General features: G+C 42.0%; 1 protein-coding gene across 17 annotated transcripts in view; it reads left to right on the top strand.

Moving 5' to 3' along the window:
• Itpr1 (inositol 1,4,5-trisphosphate receptor type 1) overlaps positions 1 to 12,184 on the top strand; it is a 376,735-nt gene that overhangs the window by 43,572 nt on the left and 320,979 nt on the right. For all 17 annotated transcript variants that reach the window (XM_029556903.1, XM_008854568.1, XM_029556904.1 and 14 more), the window contains exon 4: positions 3,140 to 3,210. In XM_029556903.1, the coding sequence (XP_029412763.1) occupies positions 3,140 to 3,210 (71 nt within the window). The remainder of the gene's footprint in view (positions 1 to 3,139; positions 3,211 to 12,184) is intronic.

The following is a 12,184-nucleotide window of genomic DNA, read 5'->3' on the forward strand; positions in this document are numbered from 1 at the left end:
AGACATGGGCCTCCAAGGCCAAGGGTTCAAACACTTAACCTCTGCAGGGCAATTTCTCTCTTCCAGCTTCTCTGTCTGCTCACAGCCTGTCTGGATGTGTGTCAGACCTCACCCCACCATGTTCATTTTTCCTCTGGGGCCTCTGACCAAATAATGGCTCACCTGTAGTCATATGCTGAGCCCCACTGAGCCCCTGAAATCTTAGTGCCTCCTTTTGTGTCTCCCCTTTCACTGGGACATGCCTTCTCCTCCTCCTTTTCCTCCTTTTCTTCTTCCTCCTCTTTGTCTTTCTCCCCTTCCTCCTCCTTCTCCTCCTCTTCCTCTTCTTCCCCCTCTTCTTCTTCCTCTTCCTCTTCCTCTTCCCCTCCTCCTCCTCCTCTTCCTCTTCTTCCTCTTCCCCTTCCTCCTCCTCTTCCTCTTCCTCCTCTTCCTCCCCCCTCCTCCTCTTAGTCTTCCTCCCCCTCCTCCTCCTTCATCATTTTTATCATCATTATTATTATCATTATTACTGTGACTTCCCATGTAGCCTAGGCTGGCCTTGTACTCACAGTCTTCCTGCCTCAGCTTTCTGAGTACCTGGCACTATTTTTAAAGTCCTTAGCATACTCTTTGCTTTAAATATTTTCTTTTTTAAAAAATATTTTATTATTTTTATTTTATGTGTATGAGTTATGAGTGTATTGCCTGTATGTATGTGAGTGCACCCATGTCATGCAATGCTGTGGAGGTCAGAAGAGGGCTTCGGATTTCCCTGGAACTGGAGTTAAGGCTGGTTCGTAGCCACCATGTGGGTGCTGGGAATTGAACCTGGGTCATCTACAAGAGCAGTCAGTGCTCTTAACCGCTGAGCCATCTCTCCAGCCCCTGCTTTATATATTTTCCTCAAGCATTATAGACAAACTAATGATGATGCCTTCATAAAGTTAGGATGTATGTTTTGTCAACTTTGGACTCTATTACTTCCTTCAGATGATGATTATTCACTTTTTTCACCCATACATATTTGAGAATAGATTAGATAAAAATTGATCAGAAAATTAAATTTGATCTGTCTTTCTTGGAATGTGCTTAGCATTTATGGAACAGCAGTTACGGCTCCAGTGAATGACTGTCAGTCTTCATGGGGCTTAGTGTTTAGCCCCCCAACCCCATCTTGTTTATATAAAATTTTGGTAGTTACCGCTCAGTGACTCCATGACTCAATTGAACTTTAGAATTCCAGCAGGACCTTGGAGAGCCAGTGTTTGTGTAGACCAGCGTTATTCTATGCCTTGGTTCTAAATCACCTTTGGAGCTTGTTAAGAACAAAGGTTCTTGAATCCCTTCCTAGAGCAGAGCTTCAGTGTGCCTGGGGGAGGGGGCTGACAAGGTCTTAGATTTGATTTATTCAGAAGCAGAATGTGTTTAAACATTCCCTGAGTTGAGACTCCTTGAAAGCAGTTCCTTTGCTTTACAGATGAAGAGCTGAGACCAAGGAGGAGTGAAGCGACATACTATTGTGCTTTTAGTAGGTGTCCTAGTGCCATCTACAATCTAGACCCAACATGCCCCTTCCTCCTACCACTTTCCCTTTGTTAGAGCTTGAGGGTTAGAACAGCCCTGCATTGTGTGTGTGGTGATGAGAATCAAACCCAGGGCCCTAGGCATATACTAGGCAAGTATTTTACCACCGAGCTCTGTCATCAGCTCCTGTATTGAATTCTGAGCCCACCTTTGTAAGCATTAAATTAATTTTGGTGGCCTTACTGAACTTGTGCATACAGGGGCCCAGGGTGAAAGTTTTACCATGTACAATATAATACTAATTTTTTGTAGCAAACCATCAAAACACTGACCACACTGTCCCTTTTGCAAGGGACATGGTGAGGTCTTGTATTTTGAAGCCAAAGGTGTGTTCACTTGTCAGATAGAAACTGAGCTGCAGCCTTGGGCATCTTCTGAGCCACAAGCAGGGCGCCTCCTCCACTGCTTTCACAGAGCTTGTCGACCAGCACACTTCAGGGATCCACCTGGGAGGTTGGGAGAGTGGAGGAGGAGAGGCAGGATGTTTCTAGCCAAGAAAGGCTTGTGTGGGGTGCAGCCTGGTAGAGAATGTGACACTCAGAATCTAAGTCCTTGAAATAGAGGGAGGACTTTAGGAGGTAATGGAATTTTTGAGGAAAGAACAGTAAAGATCAAAGTTGACTATTTAATGGTATCTTGTATTTAGAGTAAGAGGCAACATAGGCTAATGAAAGAGGCTCCAAAAAATCGTTGCATGTTAGCCTGGAGAAAGTTCCATGGCCGCTTGGAAAATGAGCTAGCTTGACCAGTTTTAGGGACTTGGATGAGTTGTATAACTTTATATAGAATCTCGGTTTTCCCCAAAGTTCAAAGATATGTATCTTTAAAAGTGATTGTTCTAAAAAGACCTGTGCAAGTTAGATTTGTTTTTAGCGAAGTCTATTATTTGTGTGTAACTTTTGTGCTATTGAAGTTCAAGTCTTCCTGCTTTTGTACATTTGAATTGGGTTCTTGCCACCTGAAGATACTCCCCTCATTCCACCTCTTTCACCTTTTCCAGTCCAGTACAACTTCCTCTGCCTAGCTTCTCAGATGGCCTCTGACACAGATGGCATCTGACCCTATTGTTTCCTCCCTTCCCTCTTAGATTCTATTTTCCTTATTAGTTTGCTTTATGGCTTCTACACTTCTGAGATCCCTCAGGGTTGGGACCTGGCTCACATTCATCCTCACATCCTAGGACTCAGTACAGTTCCTGGCACAAGTCTGGCTCCTCACCTACTATTAGTTGAATGCATTGATCCTTTGCTATGTCTACCCACCTTCAGCAATGCTGCATGTTGTGTACAAATCTGTCACAAATGTGGTTCAGGGAAAAGGAGCTGCAGCGAACAGGAACTTGATGTGTCCTTCACAGAAGCGATCTGTTGGGCTTTTGGTTAGGTTTCATGCCTAGGCAACCTTTCTGGCAAACAGCTCCCTGGGAGGAGAAGATAACAGTCTAAATTTTGTACAAAAAAAGCCCTGGGATACTCAAGTTTTGCATAATAGCTATTGAGGGTTTGATTTTCCTAGACTTGGTTTGATATAGCGCTAATTTGTGTCTTTTTCTTTCTTTCTTTTCTTTTTTTTCCAGCCTGGTTGATGATCGTTGCGTTGTACAGCCAGAAGCTGGGGACCTTAACAATCCACCTAAGAAATTCAGAGGTAAAGTGGTGAACATCCTGGAATGGCTACCTTGATTTACTTGATAATTCATGGAGGGTATTGCTGTGCCTATGAGTGTGACCCAACTGACCTACCTTCCCTCCGTCCTCTTCTCCCTCCCTCCTCCCTCCCTTCCTCCCTCCTCCCCTCCCTTCCTCCATCCCTCCCTTCTCTCCCCACCCGCTCCCCCTGTCCTTTATTTCCTTCTGTTCTTCCTTCCTTCCCTCCCCCCCCAACTCCTTTTTTGCAGTAATGTTAGGCTTATACTTGTGTATCTTTTTCAAATAGGATTTCAAATCCAGGCTTTATAACTTCTCAAAAAAAAAAATGCACAAACAAATTCATGGTCAAGATTGGCATTGACTTTTATTACGGCCTTAATTTGTATATAGAATACATGTTGCCAAATGCTAATTCATCTGAAAGCCTTTCATTAGTGCAGATATCTCTCCAAACAAATGGGATTTAAGGATCAAGTCACAAGGAACATTTGTTATTTCAGCAGATCTCACTGTCCCTCTCAGGGCCTGGTTAGTTCTTAGATGCCTGACCTGGAATGTGACATTCCTGATTATTTCTCTTGTTTTTTTGAGCTAAAGGATATTGTGGGGCAGCTTTCCTATTAATAATGTGGGTTTTGTTTTTTGTTTTTTGTTTTTTTTTGTCCTTGTGTTTTTAGTCCTTTCCAAAATGCAGTTTAGATTATTGCAGAAAGTGTTTGACATGTAGTTGGTTTCTTAGATGGTGAAGCTCTGCTTTTGTCTTCTGTTGTAGTGGTAGCAGTTAGTGGCTCTCAGTTCTAGCTACATCTTAGAATTGTCTGGGGAAACTTTTAAATTACATAGACCTCAGGGTCCTGCTCTGTCTGGATCAATTAACTGTAAAGGTTGGGCACTTAAAAATTTTTTTAAATTTATTATTTTTATTTTATGTGTATGAGTGTATTGCCTGCATGTATGTGAGTGCACCAGTGTTGTGCAGCGCCACAGAGGTCAGAAGAGGGCTTCTGGAGTTAAGGACGGTTCGCAGCTGCCATGTGGGTGCTGGGAATCGAACCTGCGTCCTGTTGCAAGAGCAGTCAGTGCTCTTAACCGCTGAGCCATCTCTCCAGCCCCTGGGCACTGGCATTTTTTAAGGCTTCCCAAGTGATTCTTAAAAAAATTACATTTATTTATCTCTGTGTGTGTGTATGTGTGTTTGTGGAGGTCAAAGAACAGTTTGTTGGAATTCATTCTGTCCTACCACATAGATGCAGGGGATTGAATTCAGGTTGTGGGACTTGGTTGCAAGTGCCTTTACCTGCTGAGCCAATTCCTTGGTCCCCAAAGAAAATTTCCTACCTCATGATAAAGAGAAATAGATGCTTAATGAGGTCCTACTGGGAGTGGGGGGCTCAAACCCACTAAGTCTATTGGGTCTTAAGTCCAGCTCCTTCACTGCTTGACCATCCTGGTGACCCAGGTGATTCTTCTGCATAGTGGGGCTGGGAATACACTGGATTAGGTTTTTGACTCTAGCCTCAATCACAAAGGGTTCAAATCTTGCCATGTGAGGAATATATCATTTGAATTATAAATACTTATTGCTGAGTGATTTAGAAACTCTTTGACTCTTTTGGATGAAAGTTAGGGAATTAGAATGAAATAGAGGCAAGCATTCAGATGGAAAGAGCCATTTGGATGCAATTTGTTGTTGAGCTGTATCCATTTAGCACAAGGCTCTCAGGAGAATATTTTCACCTGAGGATGGGAGAAAACCATTAAAAAAGGAGGAAGGGGATTGTTGATGTAGGTTTTGAGTCATAGGAGCTTGTCACTTCTGCTGAATTTTTCTTCTTAAACTTTTCTCCATGTCTTCGTTTAATACAAAATGGTGAGTGCAGCAGAAATGAAAGATATGATCCAATGATCATAATGTAGCTACTCTGAGAATCAATTCCCTATGCCACCATTGATTGTGTTGGTTATTGTGTTGAGGGTGCTGCCTGCTCAGGAGGGGTGAGGGGTTATGTCTCCTCCACACTGGAGGGAATTGTTAGATTCAGAGGTAAGCTTCTTATGTGGGATCACATGGTCGGAGACAGATGGGAGTAGGAGTGTGGGTCTCAAGTTTGGCTGCACAAGGACATCACCTGGAGAACTTGGAAAAATACCAGTCTCTGACTTGCCCCTCCCAGTGCTCCTAATTTAATTGGGATTTTTTTGAGAGCTCCCTGGGTAATTCTCATGTGCAGCCAAGATGAAGAACCATTGCTAATAGCTGTAAACTATCAACTTCATTGTTTGTGGAAGTAAGCTATCTGGGCTTGGCTTTTGCACCTGGGACAGATTGGAGGGCTATGTGTCAGCATGTTGCTAGGTCCAGTTGAGCTCTTGTTCCATCCCATGCACCAGCCTTAGGGGTTGGAGAATGAACCTGGAAGAGAACTGAATGCAATGTATGGGGTTAACCCATGGCTATTCACTTCTGTTTTAAAAAATATTTTCAAATATTATTTACTTTCATTTTTTATTATTTTTATGTGTATGAGTGTATTGCTTGGATGTAGGCAAGTGTACTCATGTCATGCAGTGCCTGCTGAGGTTACAAGAGAGTGTCGGATCCTCTGGAACTGGAGTTATAGATGGTTGTTAGCCGCCATGTGCATACTGGGAATAGAACTCGGGTCCTCTGCAAGAGCAGCTAGTACTCTTAACTACTGAGCTATTTCTTCAGCTCCTATTTATTTTTATTTTTAGTTTTTAAATGGACAAAATGTACATATTTATGATTTGAAAGTGGCAGACATTATGGAATGTCTAAAATTAATATGAGTTCCTTCATCTTTTTATGTGTGTGTGATGAGAGCCATTCAAATTTACTCTGAGACTTTCAAGTGTGTGCATTGTTTTTGTTATCCGTACTCATCATGTTATGTAATAAAGCTTTTGAATTTATTCCTCCCATCTAAGAGAGATCGGTTAGCCCTTGACCAACATTTCTCCATCTCCCATCTCCACCCCAGTGCCTGGTAAGCTCAGTTCTACTGTCTGCCTCTCTCTGAGTTTAAGTTTTTAAGATTTTGGAAATAGGTGAGATTATTCAGTATTAATTTCTCTGTGCCTGGCTTATTTCATTTAACATCATGTCTCTCTGGTTTTTAATCACAAGCCAGTGACTATCTGAATACAGGGTTAGGATGCTCAAATGAATAGGCCCACAGCAGAGGAAGTGAGAACAAATGCATGCTTTCCTGGTACCAGGGTCAAAGTTCCTCTTGCATGGATGTGTGTCTGGTTTCTGATTTGAATGGATTACTTTGAGATAAAAGAGTCCATTTGCAAAAACCAGCCAAACTCCTTTTATGTCCTGACTTAGTTGTATAGGTGGTCAATAGACAGTGACTTGATTTGTTGATTTCTAGGCAATTTAGATTGTGAGCTACTTTGTGCTTGTGGGAAAATCTGGTTTAAAACAAGCTGTGCTGCATGATTCATAAATATGGGTCAGAACTTTGTGGCCTCTGTGTGCTGAGCCTGAGCTCCTGCACATAGGTGAGGGTCCCGGCAGAGCCTCTCGCAAACTGCTTCAGAGCTGGGGAGATCTTTGGCATGGCACTTGGGTAGCAAATATTTAAAAATTTTCCAAAGTATTTCTTCAGCTCTGGTACAGCCTACTTAAAAATTTTTTTTTTTCTGGAATGAAGAAAAAAAAAATCTCTCTTTGGGAAGAGATTGCTGCCTTTCCAAATATAAGTACATTTTGAAACTGAAGTCATTTTGATGTTTAGAAATTGTACATAGGGCAGTTGGGCAATTTGGAGGCCTCTCTGGTCCATTTCTTTGTGGAGCCCTTGCATCCTGCAGTTTAATAAACACATGGCAAAAGAGAGATACTGGCAGGCAGCCCAATGGGGTGATGGAGCCTTTATCCAAGCAATCAGCACACTGTGTTGAGTCACTTGGGTTTGCTCTAGCTCCTACTGTTTGCTCACCAACTGATTTCCTGTATCGAGAACCATCATAACCCACTTTTGAACAAATGGAAATTGGAGAGAGGCCTGTTTGTGCAGAGCTCCCCATGACTTCTAATGACTTTTGGCTTCTAATTTTGCAAATTCCTTCAGAGATTTGCATGCAACCATGCTTCTTAGTTGTATGAATCCTGGTACCAATGAACCTTCCTGGGTTCAAATCTAGAATCCACAGATTCTTGCCTGTTTGATACTGACTCTGTGAATCTTAATGATAGATAAATATGTGTGATGAGTTAGTATTTAATGAAATTGCTATGACAACATGGGTTGACCCAGGGGATATTATGGGAAATGAGACAGATGGCGACAGAGAAACACTGCATGTTTTCATTCATGAGGAGTTTTTAAAATGTTGATCTCATAGAAATAGTGGTTACCAGAGGTTGTAGAGAGGATGAGGAAGGAAAATGAAGAGAGATTGGTTAATGGATACAAAGCTAGGAAAAATAAATGCTGGTTTGTTCTAGTGCAGAGTAGGGTAACTATGGTTAATAGAAATGCATTGTGTATTTCAAAATAACCTAGAAGAGATAATTTTGAATATTTGTACCATTGAAAAAATGATAATGGGGTAGAGAGGTAGCCCCATGGTGGAATGCCTGCCTCCCATGCATGAGGACATGGGTTTGATCTCTACTACTACTACAGAAAGAAAACAAAAAGAGAATGATAATATTTAAGGCAATGGATAAGCTAATTACACTGACTAGATCATTATGTAAAATATGCAAGAACTAAAAAATCACACTGTATCCCAGAAATAAATACAATTATATGTATCAAAAATAAAAATTAAGCAAAAATATTGAAATGGAAATAAAAGTAATTTAGTGCTGGGGGGATCTGTCTCTTAAGGGCTCAGTGAGCCTTAGTCATTCTTCTCCTTTCAGACCCAGCACTTTAACAAAGTTTAGTATCATAAATGGCAGGACAAGACGGGGAATTGTATGTGAGTCCTTCAGTGGAATGAGAATTATTTAGTGTTACTCATTTACTTTTTAGTGCTTTGTGTGCAAGGCTGTGCACATGAACCCCCAGCCTAGATTTGAGGTTCATTGTTCTCCTGTGAAAACTGAGTGACCTTTAGAGATTATGTAGTTTTTCTGAGCTTGTTTGCTCAGAAAGAAGAGGTGGGGTGGTGGGACAAATTCCTTCCTTATGAAAGTAATAGGATTGAAGTGCATGTAATCAAGAGCCTAATAGATTACCTGGTAGTTTGGCAGTGGTCCTTTGTGCAGTAGATGTAGAGGAGTTAAATACTGAGCACAATAATTTTCTCTAATGCTTAAAAGTGCATTTCCAAAATGTGATTTCCTTGGATGTGTCTCCTGCCCCTCCCCACATTTTGTAGGAGGAAAAGGTTGGCTGCACGTATTTCATGTAAACTAAATCTTTTTCATCATCTGAATGAATTTTGAACTGTGTTGGTATCTTCTAAGTAATGAACTGAGATCTGGAGTAATTCAGGTATCTTAGTTTCTTTGTCATTATGGTATAATTTGAGTGCACCAGTGTGAGGCAGAATTGCTATTTTCTCTGATTGGTGTTAGCTTTGTCCTTAATCTAGAAAGAATAGAGAAGGCAAACATCAGATTGAAACCAGGAATAGAAACTTGTGGTTAGTGAATTCCTTTCTTTGTATTATCTTCTGCTCTCCTCACTCCTACCATCCCTGCCCCCTTCAAGATGCTAACTATAAAAGGCATTTTCTGCAAAGAAAAGATGGAAACTGACAGCCAGTCTCCATTTTGATCCTTGAGCCTCTGCTGTTTTCAGCATTAATAACCTTCAGGGTTGTTGAAGTAGAAACAAGGGAATCCAGGCTTTGGGACTAAGATAGGCTTTAGAGCAGGTTACACCATTTATTGTGTAATCCTTTTTTTCCACACTGGGACAACGGTCAAGTTTTTGTCCTTAAAACTTTCACTTTAAGAGACTAACCTTGTCCCCAGATTCTTGACCTTGGACAGATGTTACTGTATCAGAGTTAATAAGTAGAAGTGTTTAAGCTTGTAGGAACCCTTTAGCTTCTGAAGAAAGCTATTTGAAGAAAAACTTACATTTACGGTAGGGAGCCAGGTACAGTGGTGCATACCTGTAATCCCAGCATTTTGGAGGCTGAAGGGGGAAGATTCTTCCAGGGCTACAGAGTGAGTCCCTGCCTCAGAGAAAGGGAGGGAAAGAGAAAAGAAGAGAGGATGGAGGAGGATGGTGGTGGAAGGGGAGGGAGAGAAAGAAATTGGGTAGGGAAAAACTGAAGCGAAAGGAAGTGTTATCACATCATTAAGTAGCTATATGACTGAGGGGAGGGGTCCCACATCAGGCTGAAGGTGTGCAAGTATATTCAAGGTATCTTCTCTGCCCCGAGTTCCTTTTCTCTCCCCCAGTGTGTTGATTTCAGGTACTATTAGCCCACTTACGCTAGTGTTTTGTTGACATAGTACTGTATACCAGCTGCTGGCCCTGTTGATGGGGGCCGATGGGGTGCTGGACTGCAAATTGAGTTACATATAGTTCCCTGTGCTTTCAAGAATCTTAGAGTTTTATGGAGAAACAGACTTACATTATAATAACAATAGGCAACACTGATAGGTCATTTACTTTGTGCAGAGCATTGTCCTGATGAATTATCTCTTCTGATCTGTGTAATCTGTGTAACCCACCTACTTGGGGTAGGCATTGGTGTTCCCATCATGTAATGAGGAAATAGAGGCTCCCAGGTTGAGTAACTTGCCCACAGTCAATCAAATGCCCCTTCCTAGGCTGGTTATCCTTCACTCAACAAACATTTATTGGTTGCCTCCCATATGTCAGCCATTTATCCTCCAGGGAGGGAAGTTACCAACCTTCTCTGGGAAGTCATCTGATGCCCACATAGCAACAGTTATGTTAGAATTAGAAATGTAGCAGTGAAGTACTCTCCTGTATCCCTTCTGGGGCAAAGCAGTACGACAATCCTGTACATCTTCTCCATGGCTTTGCAGCACCTCCCCAGAACAGGGTGCATTTGTTTTACACCAGATGCCATTTGGGCTAACAGATGTTGGGAGCTGGCCCAGGGTCGTGTGCTATGTGTCTTGTCACTCCTGAGTGTCAGAGTCCTGAGGGCTGGGTCCTGTGCATTTCCTCTCTTTGCCCTGTGGATTCTGTTCTACCCCTGGCACACGGGTTCATCTTCATAGGTTCTAAATGAGAATGAACCATATGCTGAAGTTCTTCCTGCCTTTGGTTTAGGATTATTTTAATGAGGAAGGATGTCAAGAAGATGGAGGGAAGTCTTGGACCCTTTGAGTTATTGTATTTTAGCTGTTGCCAAGACAAGCTCTGGAATATGCATAATCTTGACATGATTTGGTTCCCATTTGTAGTGTCAATAAAGACCTTAGCCTGGGGGTAGTGTAACCCAGTGCCTGAGCATTTGGAGTCTGGTGTTGGCTGAAGGTGTCTGGTTCCTCAGCCTGTACTCTGTATGAGTCAATGACAGCCTGGGAATCTGACACTTGGGATGATCCTAGGAGAAGAATATATATGTTGCTTAGCTATAGTGAGCCCCTCTGAGGCCAAATGCATAGTGATGGATTTGAGGTTCAGGCTTCTGAACTTTAGTTTCATTGGACCCTTCCTTCTTTCATTCCAGAGTGCTTATAGGGTGTCAGCCTCTCAGAGGGGGACTTGGGGGTTTAATAGTCTGGTTTGATGGAGAGAGAAGGAAAGAGAGGCTTCATGTCTCATCCATACGCTTTGCAATTGGCCTTGAAACTGCATGTAGTCTCAACCAAATGTGATGTATTCAAGATCAGTGATATGAACTGAGTGTCCATAACCCACTTACTGGGTCATAGACTTGCCTTCATCTTAGGTTGAGGGAGGAAACTGAGGCAAGGACACTATCTCAGGTCAAGTGCTAGGTCCCAGCCAGTGTCTGCTACCAGCTGCACTATTATCTTGGAGGAGTCAGTGAAGTATCTTCCAAGGTCCTTTCTAACTCCACACTTTGTAGTCATTAGTGGAAACAGGCAGGTTAATATTTCACAAGAAAGCATTGGTATTCAGGAGCCTCATGCTGCCCAGTAGATTTCTATATCCCTGGGATTATAGGTTGTGTCTGTCAAGATAAGGAGGCAACAGTCAGGTCTCACCCTGAGGCCAGAAGGAGACACAGTCAGGATCTTGGGTTACCAAGGTCTTCCAGGGTGGCCATAACAAACTTGCTGGTTTAGCATTCTTTCAAACCACCCTCCTCTGCTCTGTGCATTTGTTGTAATTGTTGCTAGGAAACATGCTTTTTTTTTTTCTTTCTTTCTTTCTTTTTTTTTTTTTGCAAGGCATTAAAGGAATGAACCCATATCTTATTTAAATACCCACATGCAAAACAGAGGACCTAACTTAAATTTTGTTTGTTCTTTTGATTCTAATCCACGACAGGCCTTTTATAATAGGGATGTGGAACTTAGTTTCTGCCTGTCTTGTTAAATAAGGCAGAAAAAAAATCAGTCTACTTAAGGTGCATGTCAGATACATGCCTTGAGGCATTTTGAAGGTTTTGTGCATGCGTGAAGCTGCCTTGTAGGAGAGGCTCTTGCAACCTGTTCAACATTCACAGAATCAATTCAAATTTAATAAAAAGATTAGTAGGTTTTTTAATAATCTTCATTTCAGATTTACTAGCTTATCTCAATCTTGAACCAACAGACTCCACTTAAAGGGAACAAAACTGTAATTTAAATCAATTCCCCAGGCAACATAGAATGCTCCCAGGGTGTTACACAATCAGTGGGGCTGGTGCCTGCAGCTTGGTTATTGCTGGAGTCCCACACACTCCTGTGAGTTGCTCCCTATGCTTCTGCCCACTTGCTCAAAGGTATGAGATGTGTGTCTGAGGTCTCTCACATAATGAGCATGGGTACTTTCATGCCCTGACTCCATTCTTTTTTGAATATCTGAGTCACGCTTGGTAAA

Source organism: Nannospalax galili, unplaced genomic scaffold (assembly GCF_000622305.1).
Source record: "Nannospalax galili isolate Female #2095 unplaced genomic scaffold, S.galili_v1.0 scaffold846, whole genome shotgun sequence".
Taxonomy (NCBI): Eukaryota; Metazoa; Chordata; class Mammalia; order Rodentia; family Spalacidae; genus Nannospalax; species Nannospalax galili.